Consider the following 21,062-nt stretch of genomic DNA (forward strand, 5'->3'; position numbering starts at 1 on the left):
CTGATGGTACCCATGACCTTAAATCTGATCTCGACTCCATCAGATTTTTCGGTCTCACCGGTCTCTGTTCCTCTTCGCCCCTAGATGTATCTGACACCGCTACCAATGGTGTACTCCATTGTACAGGGCTTGGAGGACGAGCCATTGTCCCTTCCAACCCACTTTCCTCACTTTCCCTCCTCGTTCTTTCTGCTACCTGTTCGGACCTCTCCCTTTCCTCCGATTCCGGACTATAAATCGACACAATCGGTCCAATGGTGACCGGTACCCTCAATGCATCCGGTAACCTCATCTCTCTCTCAATCCTCCCACTAGCCTCAGACTGACTCCGTGGACTCTCTGTTCCAAACGAAACCAACCCTTCCACTCGAGTCTCGGGTTGAATTGTTACTCTTCTAGTTTCCCCTCTCTCACCCCACCTGTCATCTGCTTCATCTGGATTGTAAGGAGGTGATCTCTCCTCCAACAATCTTTCCAACACTCCATCATCGGAGTCACTCTCTTCATCCTGTGCCTTTACATGCCTTATCCCCGTCGAGTCTATTAATAAGGGATACAGTTTCTCTTCCTCAATCTCCTGCACCCTCCATCTTTTCTCCGCTGCATCCCACTTGGCATCCTGAAATGCCCTAATCGATTTTCTCATCCTTTCCTGACTCCTTCCCTTTTCTTTATCATGCGCGGCTCTAATCCACGCATGTAGTGCTTCGAACTGTGTTGGTCTTGGCAAGGGTCTTAAGGACCCCATCACCGACTTCAGCTGGTATAGCACCGCTAGTCTAAATGAGCCATACCTCGGGAAAGCTAGTTCCCCTTCGCCTTGTGTAATCTTGTGCCAATTCTCGATCCAAACTATCGTATGTAACCCCACATTCTTTGCCATGTAATGTGCTGGGGTATCCTCGGGAGGGGCTTCTTCTCCCTTCCGAGTGACCACATGCTTGTCGCCTCTACACAATTCTCGTAAAACCTTAAGACACTTCATGACGAGCAAGTTTGATCTCGCGCTCTGTTTACTTCCTACTCTTAAATCCTCCAATGACAGCGCGACTCACACCAACCGGCCTATCACAGCGCGACACTCTCTGACGTCACCTTCCTTTGTTCGCAGCAGTTCCCTTCTCCAGACACGTTTCACGCCTACTCTCGTCCCATTCATACACTGAAATAACCGATTAAGTTACTTCTCTGGCTGTCCGTCCACAGCCTCTGACTGTTCGTCCACAGTCTCTCGACCTTGTTGACCTCGATTAGCGCCCGTCTGCCCCCGTCCGGCCAGACAGATCGCCCCTGATAGGTTACTAACACTCCGATCCACACACAACAACCCACGACCAGCGTTAAGTTGCCATACACACACACGTTCGCTCCCCCTATCTCGGTCCAGGTGATCGATGGTACCTCACGATCTCCTTTGGGTGGTCAACAAAATCTATCTCAGGTGTCTTCTACACCACAACTCCCGGGCTGCGCGCGCTCACAGCCTGATCTCACAATCACTCAACATACACATCAACTCCGCAAGACATCACACAACAAATCAACACCGCAATCTACAACATCTCATTTTGTTCATACTCACTCCTGGAACTGCTGCTTCCTGCCGCACTGCTACTCGCCGTCGATGCTCATCTGCCGCCGTCGTCTCCCGCTCACCATCTGATGATTCACCATCACTTATCGTCTATGGGCCTCAAGGATCACTTATCCTTATCTAATCTAATCGTCCCTCGCTATCGGAAGTAACCATCCGTCTCTGCTACCAACTGCTCCGGCCCATTTTAGTATCTGGCAATTATCTACTAGAACCCACTCTGGTCGGATGGAACTTTTTACTTGCCCAAGAGCGTAGAGGGAATAAACACAATTATCAGAAAATGCTGTCCGCAATTTATTATCAGCATGAAGATTTGAAGATACAAACTCCTCAATACGAGGCACAACAAGTACATAGGCACTAACACAAATGCTACTCTACGAAGAATCCGCATACGACTAAAAATAACTAAAAGCACAATTTCTAAAAGCATGAGGTAGAAAACTACCAAGCCAATGTCGATATTAGGGACACTGGACCATACCATCTCTGTCCCTACTCTGTACTAGATGACATCCCTACTTAGCAATCCCTTGAGACCCTCACTCGAGAAAAAGGTGTCAGAGTGAAACTTCCTAAGAAGTCTTCACTTAGAGAGCTTGATCTATAAAGTGCCCCCTCTAGCTCTTCGCCTAACTCTTCTCTGCTCTGGGCTGCTCTGTTCTGCCTCCACCCTCGGGGCGCTTTCCCTAATACAGAACCCCAAATCCCAGAACACGCCCTTTTGCACCTCCTCTTCAGCCGGGTCGTCTTTCAGTAATTTTCCATAGAGCGCTGTCCAGTTCCATCGTCCATCAGCTTGGCCTTGAGTCCCAGACACCGTCCGCACTAGGAGTTACGATTGGCACATTCCAATGCACTCCCATGTCTGGCTTTAACTACATAAGTCAATTCGTGAACAAAGAACTTCTCTACTAACGAGCAACTGTCCTTGCACCTGGGGTGAGATCATGCAAGGCAGACATACTTCACATCTTTTAACTTTGCAATTTACTACAGCCTAAAACCTCTGCTGGAATAAATCCTTTTTGGCCTATTGCCCTCGGCTAACATAAGAAAATAACAGGCCTTTCGCCTCAACGATATATGTGAATTCTGGCCACTACTTCGGTTACACAAGCATGTCTAAATCACACTATTGACATTTACGTCTTTCTTTCATGTATGTTTAAACTAAACAGTCTATAATCACGTATTCTAGGCTACACATTTTAACATCGCCTGGAGTTTATATATACCAAGCTCTTATGCATTTCTCTAATACATTCACAATATGCTTGTACATAGCTAACACTTCTATTTAAATCGATATAGGTTATACAATTCTTAATACACTGCACATAAAATACCTGAGTACACATTTGATTATATGCGGGTGCCGACAAACAGTGAATATAACGCACCCCTACAATTTTCAACCTTTTAAACGCTACATCACTACCAAACTTGTGCTGCTAGGAAGGTGGAAGGTCGCATAAACCACAGGAGGGTTGCAAGGTTTCAGAAGTTCCAAAGTGAAATAAACAAAACTCGGTGTCCCTATCTCGAAGGTCTTCATGGGTTGAGCAGTCCACTGCCGCTAATGGTCACCATAAATGTAGTGAAGAGGTCTCTGGAAATAGGTAGGTGCCAGCAAAACAGCTTTATTGGTGACAGGGACTGCGCACCAGCCAACAGAGGAGACAACTCGAAATAACTGACTTCTACATTCAAAAAACGAGTTCAAGGTTCTGTTGTGGAATGCACACACCCCAGGACCGGCGAGGGGTGAGTAATGCACAACAGAGAAGCGTAAAGTGAAAGAAGCCACTACAAATTGTTAATAAAGAAGCCAAATTACAAGCTGAGACACTTGACAAAGCTGATATGGCTAAAAAAACACGGATGGATGGTTCTGCAAACTTACGCAGATTGGAGCAACACCAACCCTACCTCATAAGTCATATATCCCCATCAATCCATTATTTTCTGCTTTTAATCTGCCTGGGAGTCTTCCCATCACAAGAACAGGTTCCAGCCAGGAAAAAAACATGGTTGGACCCTTAGTGTCGTTTATGTGGCAGTTACGAGGAGACAGTATTACATTTTTTGTGCATTTGCCCCACCGTCATCCAGCTGAGATGGAAACTGCTATGATCAGCCCTCCAGACCCTCCAGATAAGATCCTGCCACCCCACCGCAATGACACTCTTGAACAGTCAGTCACTCCAGCTCTCTTGCAGGGCAACAAAGTTCCTACTACAAGTTAATAGACTGTTACAAGTGCAGCAAGGGCACAGTGTGGGGACCGTGAGTGACAGCCCAGCGCATGGAATGCAATCACAAGCTCCCACGATACAGTTCTTTGCTTAGAAGCAACAGTACTTCTTCCTAGTAATTATGAGGATTCTCTGCCCCTTGAGAGTTTTAACCATTTTTAAATGAATTTTCCTTTTTGTGCCTTATGCGTTACGGATGTTTTACATTTTGTTCTGGTCTTTCTTTTTTAATCATTCTAATTAATCAGTAAATAAAGATTGTTTACATTGGGTGAAAATTTATTTGTTCTGCAAGGTTCTGGCGTTTTGCACCTTCACTGCCCTCTGGACCTTGATCTCAGCGTTCAAGTGACTGTGATCATCATTTGAAGGGAGTTTTATTGTGACCTGCAGGATGGCACCATTGCTTGGGTCTGTTAACTGGATGATGCCTGGTAGGTCTGGAGGTACCTGACTTGTTCTACTGCCAGTCTAACACATTCCAGCACTGATGGTTTTTAGAGCTGCAATACTCTTTGATCTGTACTTAAGATCTGGCGTGCCACCCATTTGGTGGTTTTAGGTGGCCGCATTTTCACACTTGTCTTATTGCTGCTGGTGGTCACTGGGACTTGTTTCCTTCTGTATAACCCACGGTTCTGCTTGTATCTCATGTTCTCTTGGTGACTTCTTTTGTGCTAAGTGGACCTTGCTATTGTTGGAGAACTCCAGGTTGAGGGTCATTCAGTACTATCATTAACTGGTTATCATTGCAGGCAATTCGTACATTGTTTGTTTTTTGTGGTTGCACAGTTCCTGGCTTAGGCTGGAGTTTTATTTCGTTTAGTACCACATCAGTTATGCAGGAAGGGTGGATAAATTGTCAATCAATGGACCGCAGATACAGACCACTAACAATTGTGCCGCATCTGCTTGTGCTCATTGGATCAGATTAATTAAGGCTTAATTAAGGCCGCTATTTTGGTATCAATTGAAGTGACATAAATTCCCAATGTATTAAGTAAATTGAACCGCAGGTCAACTTTGTTTGACTGATACGTTAGAACGCCTACTGCAGAATGAATTTAGCAGAACCTCCCAAGTTCCATGCGTTTCATCTATTTGATGCTGCTGTATTGGGGAGTTTTGAGTGTTGTTTACTATTAAACTAGTTTAAGCCTGATCCGGAGATGGATCCCAAGGGACCAAAGTATGCACTATTGTACCTGTTTCTACCAGACTCATTTCTTGCAATTGGGGGCTTCAATTTCTATTTGCCTAATTAATACTGGAGGATACATTCGATAGCCCCCTGGGTTGTTCATCTGAGATTCGATGGTGCACCCCTGACCTAAACTTGTCACTGCCAGTACAGTATACGGGGGCTTGCTTTGAATGTACTTGCCCACTTCTCTTTTGATTTAACACTTCTTACCGCCCATTCTTCCATTTTGAATGATGATTTTCTTTTGCTTTCTGATTTTATCTTCTGCACTGAGTCGCCCTGGTTGCCTTCAAATTGTAATTCTTAAGAGGGAGTAGAGTGTGGCTGAAGGGGAGCTTGCAGTCCTTTGACTTCTTTGTTGTATGAAAATATTGCATCTATTGGGTTTTTTAAATAACTAAATGTATTCCCCGATCTCAGATTAGCGCCATAGAACTGTTCCACTGCAGCAGGTGAAAATAAGGGCCCCTCCGCCTGCTGTAAAATTAGTGGTGGAACTTCTGGAATGCTGTTACTTTTAGCCACATGTGTGCACCTCTGCTTACGTTCAGTGGTTTTCAGCGTCACCAGTGTTTTCACCCGACCTGGTGGGTTGGGTTTGACCCCACCAAGCACTTTTGAGTATCAAGGGAGAGTGGGAGAGATGGCCTCTACTCCCACCTGTCTCTATCCCTCTGATTCTTGAGATGATGTTTGGATGTTGCCCTTGCATGTGTCTTACTAAGATTGCAGAAGGGAGCAACTATTCTGTTGACTGTGAGTCATAAGCCATAAATTGCATGCCACTGAATAGATAGTCATGTACAGTTCTTGTCAATCACCACACACTATAGTTGAAACTGATACTGTGAGCCTTGAAAAAAGCTGAGGGTGCCTTCATAGAGCACAGATCCTGGTTTTAATGGAGCGGCAACTTTCTTTACAATATGCAGTGCTTTATATGGCTTGGAGTTGGAGACTATTTGGATACTACTCTTAGATCTTGTGTGGCACGCCCATAAATGACATGCGCAGATGTGGGCCTTCAGGTGGGCCGACTTACAACTATTCTGCAGGCGGTTTTCTATCGTGTGGGACAGCGGGATTCTAGTTTCCCCCAGAGGTGCAGAAGAGCCAAAATTCTGGGGCCTTCATGTACTATCAGTGCCTGCAGTGGCCATGGCTGTGGCAGCGCCAGCAGCAGCTTGAGTGGGAGGGACAGTGTAGGCACAAGGGTTTCTGCATGCCAGCAATCCATTCATCTGCCTCTGATATGCTTATTATGAAAAGTTATGACAAAGGCAGTAAGCCTGACTAATTTATTGTGAAAAGTGCTGGTTAATGCCAACAGGCCTTTAAGAGTGGATAATCACTACACTCAGTTAAAGGCTGCAGACAGATATTGTATTACAAGGAATATCACAGATGAACATTGTTATCAAGGGGTGCAGTTTGGGTACCCCTTGGACAAACACTTGTAGTTCAAGATTTGCATTGTGATAATTCTTGTTAGACCGAATTCACTGGGGTTGTCTATTTCTTTGCTAAGTGTAAGTTTGTATATATTTGTTATTCTTCGGCTGTTGATGATTGTTGCTGGCTCATGTGCAAGACAGGAGGCCTCAGTTTGTTATGGCGATAGCTCAATAATGAAGATTGTAGTCTTGATTTGTTTGTTGGGAAACGTGTCAGATGCCACAGGTCTGATATGTTTATTATTAAACATTACAAAGGGAGTAGGCCTGACCTACTTATTGTGAAATGCATTTATTAACTCCAAAAGGCCTTTAAGAGTGAATTGTTTTGACACTGTATTGAAGGCTGTAGACTAATATATTGTTACGTGGCATCTCACAGATACCTCGGACAACCCTTTGAGTAGAAGACTGGTATAGTTGTAATCCTTGTGAGGCCTTCTTAAGTGAGGAAGTGTCTGCCAGGTCCTTCTATAACACTCTTCTTACCTACATACATAAAGGGTCTTTGGGCCAGGCCTCTTCTATCTGTTCCAGTGTCATTCTTATTCTGCTTCTCCACATTACACATTACAGCATACTGCATGGGGCAATCGTTTTGCCCATTTCTGCAATTGGCAGTGAGTATCAGCATTTGTCCTGATCATATGTGCACATATGTGCCCATCCATCTGAAAATGAGGGCACTTCTTTGTCTGGGTTGGTGACCAATCAATTAGTTTTCTGTGTTTTCATTTCATAGGTCAGCTTTCATTTCATTCATTCTTTTTCATGAGCGTCCTGCAGCTCACCCACACTCCTACTGGCTGCTGGCTTGCCCCAAAATTTAATTTGCTGCATCCGCTGTTGTCACTATTTCTAAAATGGTTGCCCATCTTGAAATGGTATTGTCTATGGTGTATCATTGTTTGATTGTTCCAAGATGGTCAACATATTTAGAATTGTTATGTCCGCAATCTTGGCTTAATTTGGCTTTAGTATTTTAAGATTGTATTGTGCACATTGTGTCATTGCTTTTACTGCTCCAAGGGGGCCAACACATTGCTACCTAATGTGGCATCTATGTTTAAAATGTAAAACAGTTGTACACTGTGTACAATACCATTGAAAGATAACCGCCTCTTCCTATGTTCAATATTATGTTTGCATTTTCTCACCAAGTTTAGGAGGTGGTATGTTTTGACTTTTCTATGTGCGCTGTTTTATTTATCATACATGTGGGCATTTGTCAGTATGTTTTATTAGGGGTGGATAATTGTCTAAATGCAAGAATGACCCATTGGATGGATGAATAAATCTATCAGTCCAGGAATGAGTGACAGAGTGCATTCATGATGACTTAGTGTGTTTCTATAATTCATCAGCGACAGAAAAGGAACTTTCAGTTATACGCCAGACGTATTAGCAGTGCCAGTGCTTGTTTCTTTTTAGCAATTTCCTTCTCCCGAAAATTCTTATGGTGCATAAAATATAGAAAATGATTCACCAGCTTGTGGCTCAGCATCGTTTAATGTACATAGTCCCCAGAATGGACAATAGTCTCAAAAAGAGAAATTTAGGTGCGGTGCAATCAAATACCCACATATGTACCACAATATGTTGTACAGTAGAACCAGGGTGTACCTTTGAAATCGTTCTCAGAGCCAACACATATCATCAATGTAAGTTTCCGACAAGCCAGTAGCAAAATAGTTGCATTATGGAACATCTAATAACACACAAAATCTAACAATATAAACATTCTTTTCTTTTCAGGGAATTCCATCATTTGTGAGAGTTGTGTAAGCGCCAACAAACACAGTTGCTCTGGCAAGTTTGATCAGTGCCCTGAAGGAGTCACTTACTGCAGCAGTGGCCTGCGGAAAAAAACAGCAGGTACGTGTCCTTGGATGCATGGATGAAGTGTGTCTTCATTGCCAACCCAGGCTAATTTTATACATTGTGCCCAGGGAGCGCAATGGGCATGTGCACCAGCTTCGAGCTCCCCCTAGGCCCAAAGGTACTACAGAAGGAGCAGCAGACGCTTGTGAGTCCCCTTCTGTAGTACAGATACAGTCTTTGCACCCGTACCATATTACCGCCGTGGGCACAGACACAAACATGCCATTAAGAGGTGTACTGAAAGTTTGCCACAAAAAGGTAGTTCACTTTCAGTGCGCTTCCTAACAGCAGCCCTCTCAAGGTGGAGACCTAGGGTCCCATGGACCTCCTCAGGTCCTGAATGCGGGTGCAGTCACTCACTGCACACGACTGTAGGGGGATGTCTAATCTCCCTAAAAAGTGTGGGTGGGTTGGCGCCTGCACTGTGAAATAGGGGAAGCTTTTAAACATCTGTTCCGTATTTCAATTGAATGCGTTGCCCCCAGGGCAGCTCACCTTCGCGGTTGCTCTGGGGGCAGCACATTAGTTCTAATACTGCACACTTTCTTTATTCACTCAGGGTGCACTTCGGCACAGCGTGTGAAAAGTAACACCATGCTCATTCTACTGAAAGCTTGTGTAATTTAGGTAATTTTACATTTTGCATACTTTGCAAAATGTCAGCGGAAACGCCATTGTGTAATTCAATACATTTTCTGACTTGGAAGCTGTTCGAGCATAAAAGGTCTTGCGAGGGACAGATTCTGGCAAAAAATGTGCCATAAGAAGAAATTTCCAATTTGAACCATTCCCTTTGTCGGCGACTTTTGAATGTGAAGAATGTTTAGTGTTCGCTCAAAATAACCCAAAGTGCATTTTGTGTAGATTACGTGTAATTTTTCACTATTTTCTGACGTTTCACATCATTTCGTGATAACAATTACGAGATTTTGCACTCCTTTGGTGTAAAATGTCTGTAAGATGCAAATTTGGTGGCATATTGGCAAAGTACTGGAGCATTGTTGAGACAGTGAGGTCAAACTTATATGGGCTGGTCCGATAACAGCAATTAAACCTAAATTCATTCAAACTTGATTCAAGAGCATATCTGAGAAGATATTCTGGAAATTATGTTAGAAAGACCATTTACAAAATGCTGGAAGAAGTTGGTGAACAGTGCAGCGGGAGTCCAGCTAAGGGTCTTAAATTTGCTACGAATGTGTTGCGATTTATGGGGTGAGAAGTGTGGGTTACTCACCCACACTCTACTAACTCAATATTTAGATTGAATTGTATGGCCATTCGTTTGTATTGCACATCAATCAGTTATTCCCTCTTCTATTTATTATGACATCATTTTAACCTCTGGAACATTCATAGAACTTTCTTGCCATGCCAGGAGCAAATGTTGCTGCTGTTAGAACTCAGAAGAGTAGCTGTTGGTCTCAACAACACACTGTGAACTGAGAGACGCGAGCTCATAATGTGCTGAAGGGCCAGAGAAAGGAATGAAGAGATTCTAAAAACAGTCTAAAAATCACCCAGGGTGACACAGTGTCATTCGGAGATAGAGGGCCTGTGTTTGTGTAGGTGTTAGATATGAAGCTGTTTGTTGCTGTAATTCCCTTTTCTTTTAACCATAAAATGTGTTCTTTTCACGTAGGGACCAAAGTCGTTTTAACTGCATTTAAGGAATGTGTGCAGCCCGCCAAACAGGCCACCTGTGGAACAGAAGTTGTGATCAGGGGAGCTGGCATTTCCGTGCAGATCACACGACTGTGCTGCTACTCAGACAAATGTAACCGTCACGAAATTCAGGGTAAGGAACATGCCTGATCTGCCCTCCAACATGTGACCAGGCTCTAGAAAATGAAAAAGGTCTAAAAATGTTTAAAGGGGACCTCAATTTGTAAAATTCACCATAGTAGCATTACCAACACATACTTTTAGATATAGGATGGCTGCTATTTTGAAGCCCAATGAAAGCAATCCACCTACCATCAGCGAAGAATCCAGGGGGAATTCAATCCCCAGACTCATTATTGGATGAATTTGCAGTTATTTGGCAAAGATTAATCGGACTGTCAAAGAAGAACTGCACATGCACCAATTGAAGGACAAGTAATCAGCTGAAAGCGGCCTGTACAGAATTCTGCTGACATCTGCAGGGCTGCATAAGGCATATTTTTGTGACTGAGTCTTTGAGGTGACAGGATTCCCATAATGTGGCCAGTGATAGAGCGCTTTGCTCCTTGAAAATTCTGGTACAAATTCAGTTTCGGTAAGCACTTTCCAATAAATCTTTAGTTTCGACTGAGGCTGGTGTCAAACATCAATACAAGTCAATAACGTGAAACACATTTGGCTCCACAAGTAAGACAGAGAGTGGTTAAGTTTCAAAAGCATAAAGGTTTATCAAAGGTGTAGCCAAGTTTTAAACTCAAATCATCAAATTCGTTTTTAATCAATACATAAATGTGTTAGTCAATATATTCACAGCAAATCAAAGATCATGAACAAACACTATTATACATCTCAAAGGAAAATTAAGTAAGGCCAGTTCTACCATAAAGAGACCAACCTACCTTGCTAAGTCAGGGAAAGGTTCTGCTAGGATGTCAAGAAAAAGGGTTCTACTGGAAAGGCAGGTGAAAGGGAATCTGTTGTATGCACCTGAATCTCTGTCTACATTGCATTAGTTTAAATCACACAGTTCTAACACTTGATACACCTACCCATGATTCCCACACAAAGGGCCAATCGCTTTAAGGGACGTGAAGGCAACACAAATTTATTATTTTCACAGGCTACTGCACAATGATCCAACTCTAAACGTACTGTGGACTTACGGTTATCTGCAACATAATGAGATACGCTTGATCCAAGAAGTACTCTTCACATGCTCATTAGTGTGTTCGGAACAGGTTGTGTAAACACAAATTTTCACACAGGAACAGAAAACAAAAGTGACACCATTTGAGATTGTTGGTTCATTTTCTCCTGAAAAAAAGAAAGATACACAACATGGAACAAGATGGCAGCCAGGCACTGCACTACCCTTTTTAAAATGAGGCCAGCATTAGCTGTGGTCAGTCTAAACGTGAATAGTACACACCTAGTACATTTGTCTGTTACATGGTAATATCAGTATGAATTTTAAAACATTTAATAGTGAAAATATCGTCATCACAAGCACAAAAACAGCAGTAGGTTTAGTCTTGTTAGATTCTGACCCTCCACCCTTGCTATTTCTGGGGCCCCGGTTTTCTCCACTGGGTACGTACCTAATCCCACACCATTGCTTGCCCCCATACATATACTTTGAAAGATAAACAGAAAGGTGGAAATTCAAAGAGAGGAAGTGGGATATAGAGTTTCAAATAAATAAGCAAAGGCTTGCTAGTGAAAAAGAAGTAAAGCCACACAGGATAAAACAGAATGAAAGTGACAGAGAGGAAGACATTAAGCAGAAAGAGGAGATACAGGAGATGAAGTTTGCTAATGTCCTAGAATTGAGACAGTATGAGCTTCCAAATGTCACTGTACCTCCTTATCAGAAGAGATGCACCTCAGACTAGTGCCCCTCCGTGACCAGTTCATGGGTGGATTTTTTAGCTGGCACATAACCTTATGTGTAGATGGGAAAATATAGCTGCTTTACAAAGCACTTTCCTTCGCAGGCAACGTGGCTCTAATGGAGCGTAGTAGAACCGCCTGAAGGTTTCTATCATTTTCAGATTTGGGTGGAAAAATAACATAGCCTTAGAGCCCGCCATAGTGGACTCTACTTGGCCATTAAAGGCCTGCTTCAGTGGTAAAGGCCCAAGCCGAACGCAAGGGCCTTTAACAAGGAAGCAGGCCAAATGTTCTAATTTGTAAAACAAAGGCCTCACATAGCCAAGGGGGTTGAAATTTCCTTGGGCATCATGAGGCCTTTGTTAAACATTAAAATTTGGATGCTCAGGGCGTCTACCAGCCTTTAGAAGCCCGGAGCACTCCATTGTTTTAAATCGAGCACCCAACATTCTAATGTTCTAATTAGTATTAAAACAATTTAAAGGTCCTAAGGAGATGCTGAACGTGAATCGGAAAACATTTATTAATGGCATTTTTAAAGTTTAGGTGGTATATGAAGGGAAAGAAACTGACAATCTTCCATGGATTGCTTAATTTGATGTGCATAAATCAATTTTGCTACATCTGCTCAGAAAATCTTTGCCATGATTGCTTCCCAGAGCAGTGGCATTACAATGAGTGAGTTGTGAACATGGGGACGAGAAAAAGCAACCCTGGTGACAAGACCATGTGGCAAAAGGACAAAATGTCAAGAATGAAAACAGTAAGATAGACAGCCTTGAAAGTGTATGAAATGTATTTGCTAATGGAAGCACTGCCAGGTCCTTTGTTTGTCTACTTAATAAAAAGATGTATAAAAAAAAAAAAGAATGAAAAAAGTAAGTCACTTTTTTAAGTTTCACAAAAATGTGAATGGCGGAGGTAGGAAGGAGGCACATCAGCTCAATAGGGATAGGCGTTATTGCTGTAGTGTACAGGGTCACTTAAAGTGTAATATCCCAAATATTCCCGCACCTGTATAGATTTCAGTCCAGCACATTTCTCGGATTTGCGCTAGAAGCCCCTCTGAGGTAATAGAGCTGGCTGTGGATGGCTTGGCTAGGACGACAGGTACCAAACCTCAAATCCCAACCAACAGCCAGGAATACCAGGAGCCTGTGTTTGAGAAGGGCATCAGGTTCACCACAACTTCCTGTCCAACTATGTCTCTTTAAGAACCAGTAGGCCAGTCAAAGAATTTCCTCACATTACCTTGGCACATAATCATTGCGACTAATGAGCTCCAGTGAGATAGCATACCCTGAACCTATACCACGGAAGAGGCAGTTGTTCCATGGTCACCGGAGAAGCCTGTGGAGCCCAGATACAATAATGTGACATACTTCACCCTGACTAAACAGAGGCTGGCCCATTAAAATAAAGAAGCCCTTGATTGTGTCAGACTTCTTGCCCTGACCACTAAACCACTAAAGGGAGATACAAACTCTAGAGGGCCTCTCATTTGGACATCTTTGCACCAGCTCAAAACAAGTGTATTACTTTGAAACAAACTTCTGGAGGGTTGCTATTTCCGTATCCCGGTTGGGGACACATTGTGTACTCTTGGAATATGCTTGGCTGGTGTGACCTGTGAGGAGTAGAGAAGCTGACAGAAGCTGACTTCCTCTATGAAAGAAGGAGCTGAAGTCCTCTTCACAAAATAGAGGCTGTCCTAATAATGGGATGATCGGCACAAGGCCCAGCAGGATGGAGAATATGGAGGATGCAAGGCTGGACAGGCCCTATCGGGCATCAGTTGTTTCCCCTGGAGGATGGAAGGGTGGGGGGCGGTCTTGTTAGTGGGGGCCAGTTTTAAAGGCACTGCAAGTTTCTTGTGTATTCAGCAGTAAAAGCGTCACGATTACTCTAGTGATTAAAGTCCCTGCTGGAGACAGATGGGTGTTTTGTCTATAGTCAGCATTGACTCATCGAAGGTAGCGCAGAGGTAATACAGGCCTGCTGCAAAGGTCAAGTACCACGCACTTTTACAGAACAGTATCTTTCATGTATAGGTCATTTGGCTACTTCTTTTGTCACAGAGATCCTTTTGTGACTGTTCAGTTCATGAGTTGCAATGGTAATCTAGCACTATGAGCAATGAAGTGCCATCAAAGAGCTATCCTGATGATGCTAAAAAAAATGTGTTTGGGTAGAAATAATTCTAATTAGTAAAGTCAACCTGAACCACTGTGTTATGTTCTGAATCTTGGATTTGTGCTGCCTATCAGTATAATTAGCATGTTAATCCTACATCTTATAGTCCCCTTTGCCTTATGTAACATTTTCTATACTCTGATTACACATGTATGATACGGTGTGTGTGTGTGTGTGTGTGTGTGTGCGTGTGTGTGTGTGTGTGTGAAGTGCTCCAACACACTACACTGGTATGAGAGGTGCTATAAAACAAATAAAATACATGTGAGAGAGAGGCTGTGCAGAGATGAGAGGCGCTGGTGGTCATATTGTGGTGCACAGTAAGGTCATCATTTACTATGTTTTAAAGCTAATGCAATTGAATATATAAAGTGAAAAATGTGTTGTACATTGCACTATTTTTTCCCAAACTTTTCTCGGGGTGGAGAACCCCCTCCCCAACACCCCCCTTTGTAGTGATCAGGCTCTCTCAATGCACACGCTATGCACCGTTGGGGGGTTGGTCTGAAAAATTTGCCAAGGCTGCTTTGGATTCCCAGTCCAGCCCTGGGAGGATGTGTCAATGAACAGAGCCCAAACCCAGAGCCATCAATCTCCATTTCCAAGGACGCAAAGAAGAACACTAGATGGTGGAAACTATAGAGATGATAGTATTTTTCTTCATGCTTTGTCTCCAGCCTAAAGTCTTCTTCTCATGGGACTGGTGGTGTACTTTACAACTAGAATATTTCAGTTGTGACCGGTGTGATAACACCATCCATAATCAATGGAGGACTTCACAGTGAGTATCAATCCACTATCACATCCCTCCGGTGCCACAAACTTAAAAACTGTTACAGCCTTAATAGGTTTTGAACAGTGTTCTGTCTAAACATTGAGTAGCTGAAGCTTCAACCAGCAGACTAGTCCTCTCAAGCCAGAGCCATTAGAATAGAGTCGGAAATATCATAAGATTGTTGCAATAATGTAACATTGCATCACATGTGGCAAGTCCCAAAGTTCCCTGGTTCAACTCAAGCATAGCCCATTGGGACACCAATGTTATAGCAACCAAGTGCATGAACACTATATGAGTGCTCTATGGTATTTGGTATATTTTTTTTGCTCTATGTTGTTCCTCAACACAAGAAGGTGTTGGAGCCTTTCAGGGTGCTCTGTGTATTGTGTTTAATTTACTCTTCAACACACCTGTAAATAAAAGGACTTTGCATCTTGAGTTTGTGTGCTATTTCCTTTATTGTGCTATAGCTTAGTCTCTATTAAATACTTCTCCAAGAATAAGCTTTCATGGTGTGGTTCCACTACGCCAGTAGAGAGTGCAAAGGCCTCACTGTCTACATTAATTGGGGTCTATGGGGTTGGCTCCAAAGTTTATTCTGTGGAGTCTACTGGCCACAATTTTGTGGTCAGAGGTTCTGGGTAAAATGTTAATCCATTCATTTATAAAGGTGCTGGGACAGCTTGCATTGCAGATGAGACTGGCAGGACCTCTGGTGCTGCATGTCCAGGGTTGAGGAGATGTACAGATGGACTTGGTTATCCTCTTTCTGAAAACTGCATGTTTGTCCAGGAGACCAAACTGGGACTCCCTTTCTATGGGAGATTTGAGAAATGAGTAGCAACCTCGTGGAGGTGGCTAACTAGGACAGCATTTCCAGGAGGGATGTGTTCCTGTAAGGACATGACCTCATATCTCTTTGACGTTGGATCGGACATCATCACCTTTTGGACGTGTTTTATTCCTCAAATGTAGTGAAAAAACCCCTGAGATGTATTTTCCTTGTTCCTTTAGAGCATCCTGAAAAAGTGACGGTGAACGGATACAAGTGTCCAGCTTGCTTCACGGACGAGTCCTCTGATGGATGCACACCTAAGGGGGAAGTTTTCTGTGTAGGCAAGGAGGACCAGTGTGCCACCTTCACCAGACAAGTCGCCAGAGCAGGTAACAGTAATCGATGCTGCATCATCGTTATCAGTTATTTAATATTGTTACTTATTAACAGGTCCCAGTAAAAAGCTGTGCATCATTATGTATAATTGTATAGCACACTGATGGACTCTGGCTAAGAGCAGTAGAAAAGAATGCTAAAATAAAATAAGCGTCTATTTATTAAATTAAATAAAATATGCATTTATTTGAATGCAGCAGCAATTAACATTTTGAAAAACAGTGCTGTACATTACAGAAAGAATACACTTAATACATAGGAGTGAAAACGGGTGGAGTGGAACAAAAAATAACAAGGTCATAGATATGTGAGTACAGCAGAATCCGAAACATGTTAATAGGTCAGTGTAACGGGCAAATGACTGTTTGCTTGAGATACATAGGCACAACTGACATAGCTGTACTCTTCAGAAGAACTGCATGCAGGGCTCAAATCAGAAAAAAGGTGCGGGGATCTCTGGAAGGGGCGTGGCCTTTGCAGTTATAGCCATGACTTAAACACAAACAATTTCTGTGTGTGTGTGCCACCCAACCAGTATTTTGGTTTCTCTCTGAGCTTTCTGTGATTTTATCCCATATAGTAACACAACAGCATAAGAACACCTAAAACTAGACAAGACTGTTGGCTTTGTCAATGATTGTGTGTGTGGAGAAAAGCCAGGGATTGGTTGACCATGTATTCCAAACACCCCAATGACAGGCATTGTGACAAACTCACACTGCTGTTAGTCTCAATTCCAGAGCTCTCAGTCGCGGCTGTCATAAACACCTGAAGATGGCTTAGTCTAAAGCATGCACCATACAAAAGTAAATGCAGAAAACCATCATCCTGGAAATAGCTAACACTAATGGAGTGCAAGATTCAGGACAAGATGTGAAATATTAACCAGAATTGAATCACTGACATGAATTACCTAAAACTGTATTACATTTATTGTTCAGAAATCCCAGGAAGTCAAGGGCATGAATATAGGCCTCGATAGGGACCCGTTTCAATGTCTGTTCTAAAATACTATCGGGTCCGAGAGCTGGAGGGACCCAGCCCACTTAAAGCCCGGCTGCATAAACAGTTAGGCACATGACTTTTGAACTCCTGTCCTGTTGGGCTGGCCCAATGGCGAGTGGAAGAGTGTTCCAGTGTTCTGGTCCCAGAAGGACCGGATCTAGAGGTGCAGGGGGGGAGTCCATTTGCGGTTATGAAGCTATGATGAGCTGATATTAAGTTGAAGGAAGAGATATATTTGGCATCAGAATGAAAATTTGGGATTACCATAAAAGACTTTGAGGACTATTGCAAGTAGTTTGTAGAGGGAGGGCCCTGTTCTTAATGAAGAACTCTTCAGCTTGGCAATAGTGTAAAGGTAGAGGTGCCCGATTCACAAAGATGTTGATGTGATTACACTTGTTGCACTCCTTATTTCCAGGAGAATGCCAGGGGTAATCTTGGTTCACTTGTGAAATTAATGAGTAAGCTAGAGGTACTACAATAGTAAGTGAAACATACTTATACATCAATCTTTCTGAATCCAGCCTGGGGTGTTCACAGAAGAGGGCATAGTGCTCTAGTGGTGGGTAAGTGATATGGAAGGGTCACTAAAGTACTAATACAGTAGCCCAAATTCCTGAGAACGATCAAGTTAATTACAACCTTAACTTGCAGAAAGGGACCTCTGTGCAGAAGCAAATCTCTCTGGGAAGTGGAATTAGAATGCATTTTACATGGATTTAGGATTTTATGCATAGCTTTGGTAGTGAGAAAATTGAGGTGGTGGTAAATGCCTTTGTATCAGAAGGAAACTATATATACCTAGGAGTAGGGGTAACAGTAGGAGAGGACTACTGCTGCTGTGTGTGGGGGTACAGAGCTCCCTGCCATATTGAACATTTCTGCATTCCTGGAAGGGACCTTCAGTCCCAGAGATCACCGCACTGTCAGAATGCCAACGCTCAGAGAGGGGCTGGGCTGCCCGATCATCAGCGCTACAAAGTGTCACACCTGAGCCTGTGGCATGGGACATGCATGGGTGGTGACCGGGCAGAGCCCATGCCAAGGGTGAGCCCATCCATACCCGATTGAGTGCAGAGGAGGTTGGGCTTGGCCCCCTCTAGGTTTTGTTAACTTGGCCCATCTACCTGCCTGAACCCGCTGGGCCATCTGGAACTCATGCAGGTACTATGAATGCACTGCCATGCGTGTTTTGTGGCCCCTTCATTATTTACTTGCCCGAGTGGCCATGGGAAAGGAACCTTGTTTGCATGCTCTTGTGTGCATGAGCGCAGGAACGCTTTTCCATTTATTGAATCCCATTAGCTTATATGGGAGTTATATGTTATAAGGCAGCCGCTGGGAATGCGGGTTTGCTGCTGCCTCCAGATTACGCTGCTCATCCTATCCCCCCACCAGAAACTCCTTAGCTATAATTCCATTTAAAGTTTCCACGACTATGTAGACACTGGCTAGTGGGGTTGGACAGAATGCTAAACTTTTTCTCTCTGCACCGGTTGGGTTGGGATTACTCCCCTCAGACATTTCCAGTGCAATGCGGGGCCTGGGAGTCACATAGAGAAAGAAGAGGCCAGGCCTATTTTCGCTTAATTTGTAGCCTGTTGTTGTTGTGTAGTGCCCTGGCTGTGCTATCCCTAGGTGGTTGTCGGCTCCGGTGCACTTAGCACCTTAATTTCACTCCTATCCCACATTTTTTTGAGGTCCTTGCATAGAGGGTAAAGAATAATGGGCAAAAAGAAAATTGCAAGGGACAGGGTCCTTACTTCTGGAGTCTTTTCAAGTCTTGCCTAGGCAGCGCATTCGCTGTCTCTCCGAGACATCAAGTAAACCTTATGTTGGGTGAAACTCTGCCTATTGCCAGGTAATTTCTCCTGCCGCTTGCCATCAGTTTAACTCTGGCATTGCTGTTCTTAGCTGGCTTTGTATTGGCTGTTGATCTGATATGTAACTTCCGTTTATTCCAGAAGCAGCACCGCCTAACTACAGTTTTCATCCGCTCTTGTGGTTAATGTGTGTCCAAGGGGAACTTTCTTTTTAAGGCCCCACTTGCATACAGAATCAGCATGGAGCTTGTCATGAGCACCGCACTGTTAACCATACATATTCAGCAAGGCGATCGTCAGGAGCGTTGCGCTGTTAATCATTTTATTGTTTTCTCCACCCCTCTGCATTTAAGGCACTGTTGCCTATTAATTACTACAAATTAATGTGACTCGCTCTTCCTCTGGTGATTGGAATAATAATCAGCCAGATGCGTTCCATCAACGCACAGAATATATGCAGTGCTGCCAATAACAATAAGGTGGCGGCAGACGTATGTAATGGCGGGGCCCGGGCACCGGGTGGCTGGTGCTGAGGCTGCCATGAAGATTTTGACTTCCGCTGCCCTCCTCCCCACAGCCTCTCCGGCCTTGCTTGCACGCTGTCCCCGTGTTTACGGATGCCAGCGCGGTATGTGTACAGAAATACTGAGATGAATGGAAGTCAATTAACAGCCCAATGCAGCGTGGGAGTTCCATTGCCTTAATACTATTCAAATCCTTCTTTTAGTTTTAATTAGAGTTTATCACCTTCCAATGCACCGTGAAATCACTGGCGTGGATTAAATGTGGATATTTTCTAATAATCATGGTCTGCTTCCTCGCTGAAGTGTACGTCTCCATCTGTTCCTAGGTGCACCTCAGTCCCGATTTCCCTTCATCTGCCCTTGCTTCCAACTCACTCCTTGCATTCTTTCTTTCTCCCTTCCTCTTCCCTTCTTCCCTCCTTCCTTGCATCTCCTGCCTTTTTGCCTGCCGCTCTTTCTCCCTTCCCTTCCCTTTCTCTATTTTAATTTTTCACCTTCTCTAATTTTGTTCAATTCCCCTTGTTCATCCACTGTGTCCCTGTTTTCTGCGTCCCTATTCCATTCTTTGCTTTCATGCTCCTTCACTCTCGCAACGCTTCATCTTTGCTCTTACACCACCCTTGCTCTCTGCCTCATACATTTCTCCTACCACCCACTCTTCCCCTTTCCTCCCCCTTCCTCCTTCCTATCCTTCTCTTTTTCTCCTCGTGTGGGCTTATTTCCACCTCTCCCTTTTCTCTCCTTTTGTTGCATTTCCGTTTCCCTTTTGTTCTCTTTTTCTTCGTCCGTTAATCGCTCTTTTTCTTCTTTGCTTTTACCTTTTCTCTTTCTTCCTCCTTCCTGCATAGCCCTGCCGCTTTGTCAGGCTTTTGTCCCTGGACCAGAGGTTGAAGGGTGCCCCCACCACTATCAAATGTTAAACTGTGTGTATTCCATGCTGACCTGGCAGCTAGAAACTTACTGTCAAATGGCTGATTTGACCCCTAATTGGGATGGCTTGTTCATTCAGTCAAAGCCTAGCTCCGGTGAGATGATGCAAAAGGCTGAGACAATACAGCTTAGCACAATCATCATGTCAAATACATATGGACGTCCAGTTAGACAAGCATTTACAATGCTATAGGTGTCACATTGCTAGAAGTTTGAGCTATTGGCGTTGCATTATTATTAGGAAAGCCAATAGCTCAAACATTCCATAATGCGAGACCTACTGCATTGCAAATGCTTGTTTTGAATTGTGTTGTCAATGTTGTTTTAAAGGAAATAAAACTAACCAAAAGGCATCTCTCTCTGGATATTGAAGTTGCCTCTGGTTGTCCTCGAGCCTCCATGGCAGATCCATCCACAGGTCCCATCATTTCACCTAGATTAATGGTGGATATGACTACAGACCAGATGGCTGCCCTGCCCACTCCATGTTTCTGCAATCCGGACGTTACGCAAATCAGTGACAGTGAACCTAGCTCCAAAAGGAAGTATAAAACGAAGGATGGGGGACATGCTAAATTACAATGCAGTTTCAGTTGTAGTACTGGTCGCAATACCCCCCTTGCTGCTGTCTGGGCAGACTTCAATTAAACCTACCGCTGAGGATGTTGTACCGCCACCTTTCGACAGGG

The 21,062-nt window shown here is 43.7% G+C and overlaps 1 protein-coding gene across 1 annotated transcript in view; it reads left to right on the plus strand.

Moving 5' to 3' along the window:
* Positions 1 to 21,062, plus strand: part of LOC146808994 (phospholipase A2 inhibitor and Ly6/PLAUR domain-containing protein-like) — a 72,039-nt gene that overhangs the window by 33,381 nt on the left and 17,596 nt on the right. The window contains exons 2-4 of the mRNA XM_085614811.1: positions 8,269 to 8,388; positions 10,037 to 10,192; positions 15,935 to 16,084. Of these exons, the coding sequence (XP_085470937.1) occupies positions 8,269 to 8,388; positions 10,037 to 10,192; positions 15,935 to 16,084 (426 nt within the window). The remainder of the gene's footprint in view (positions 1 to 8,268; positions 8,389 to 10,036; positions 10,193 to 15,934; positions 16,085 to 21,062) is intronic.

Source organism: Triturus cristatus, chromosome 7 (assembly GCF_964204655.1).
Source record: "Triturus cristatus chromosome 7, aTriCri1.1, whole genome shotgun sequence".
NCBI lineage: Eukaryota > Metazoa > Chordata > Amphibia > Caudata > Salamandridae > Triturus > Triturus cristatus.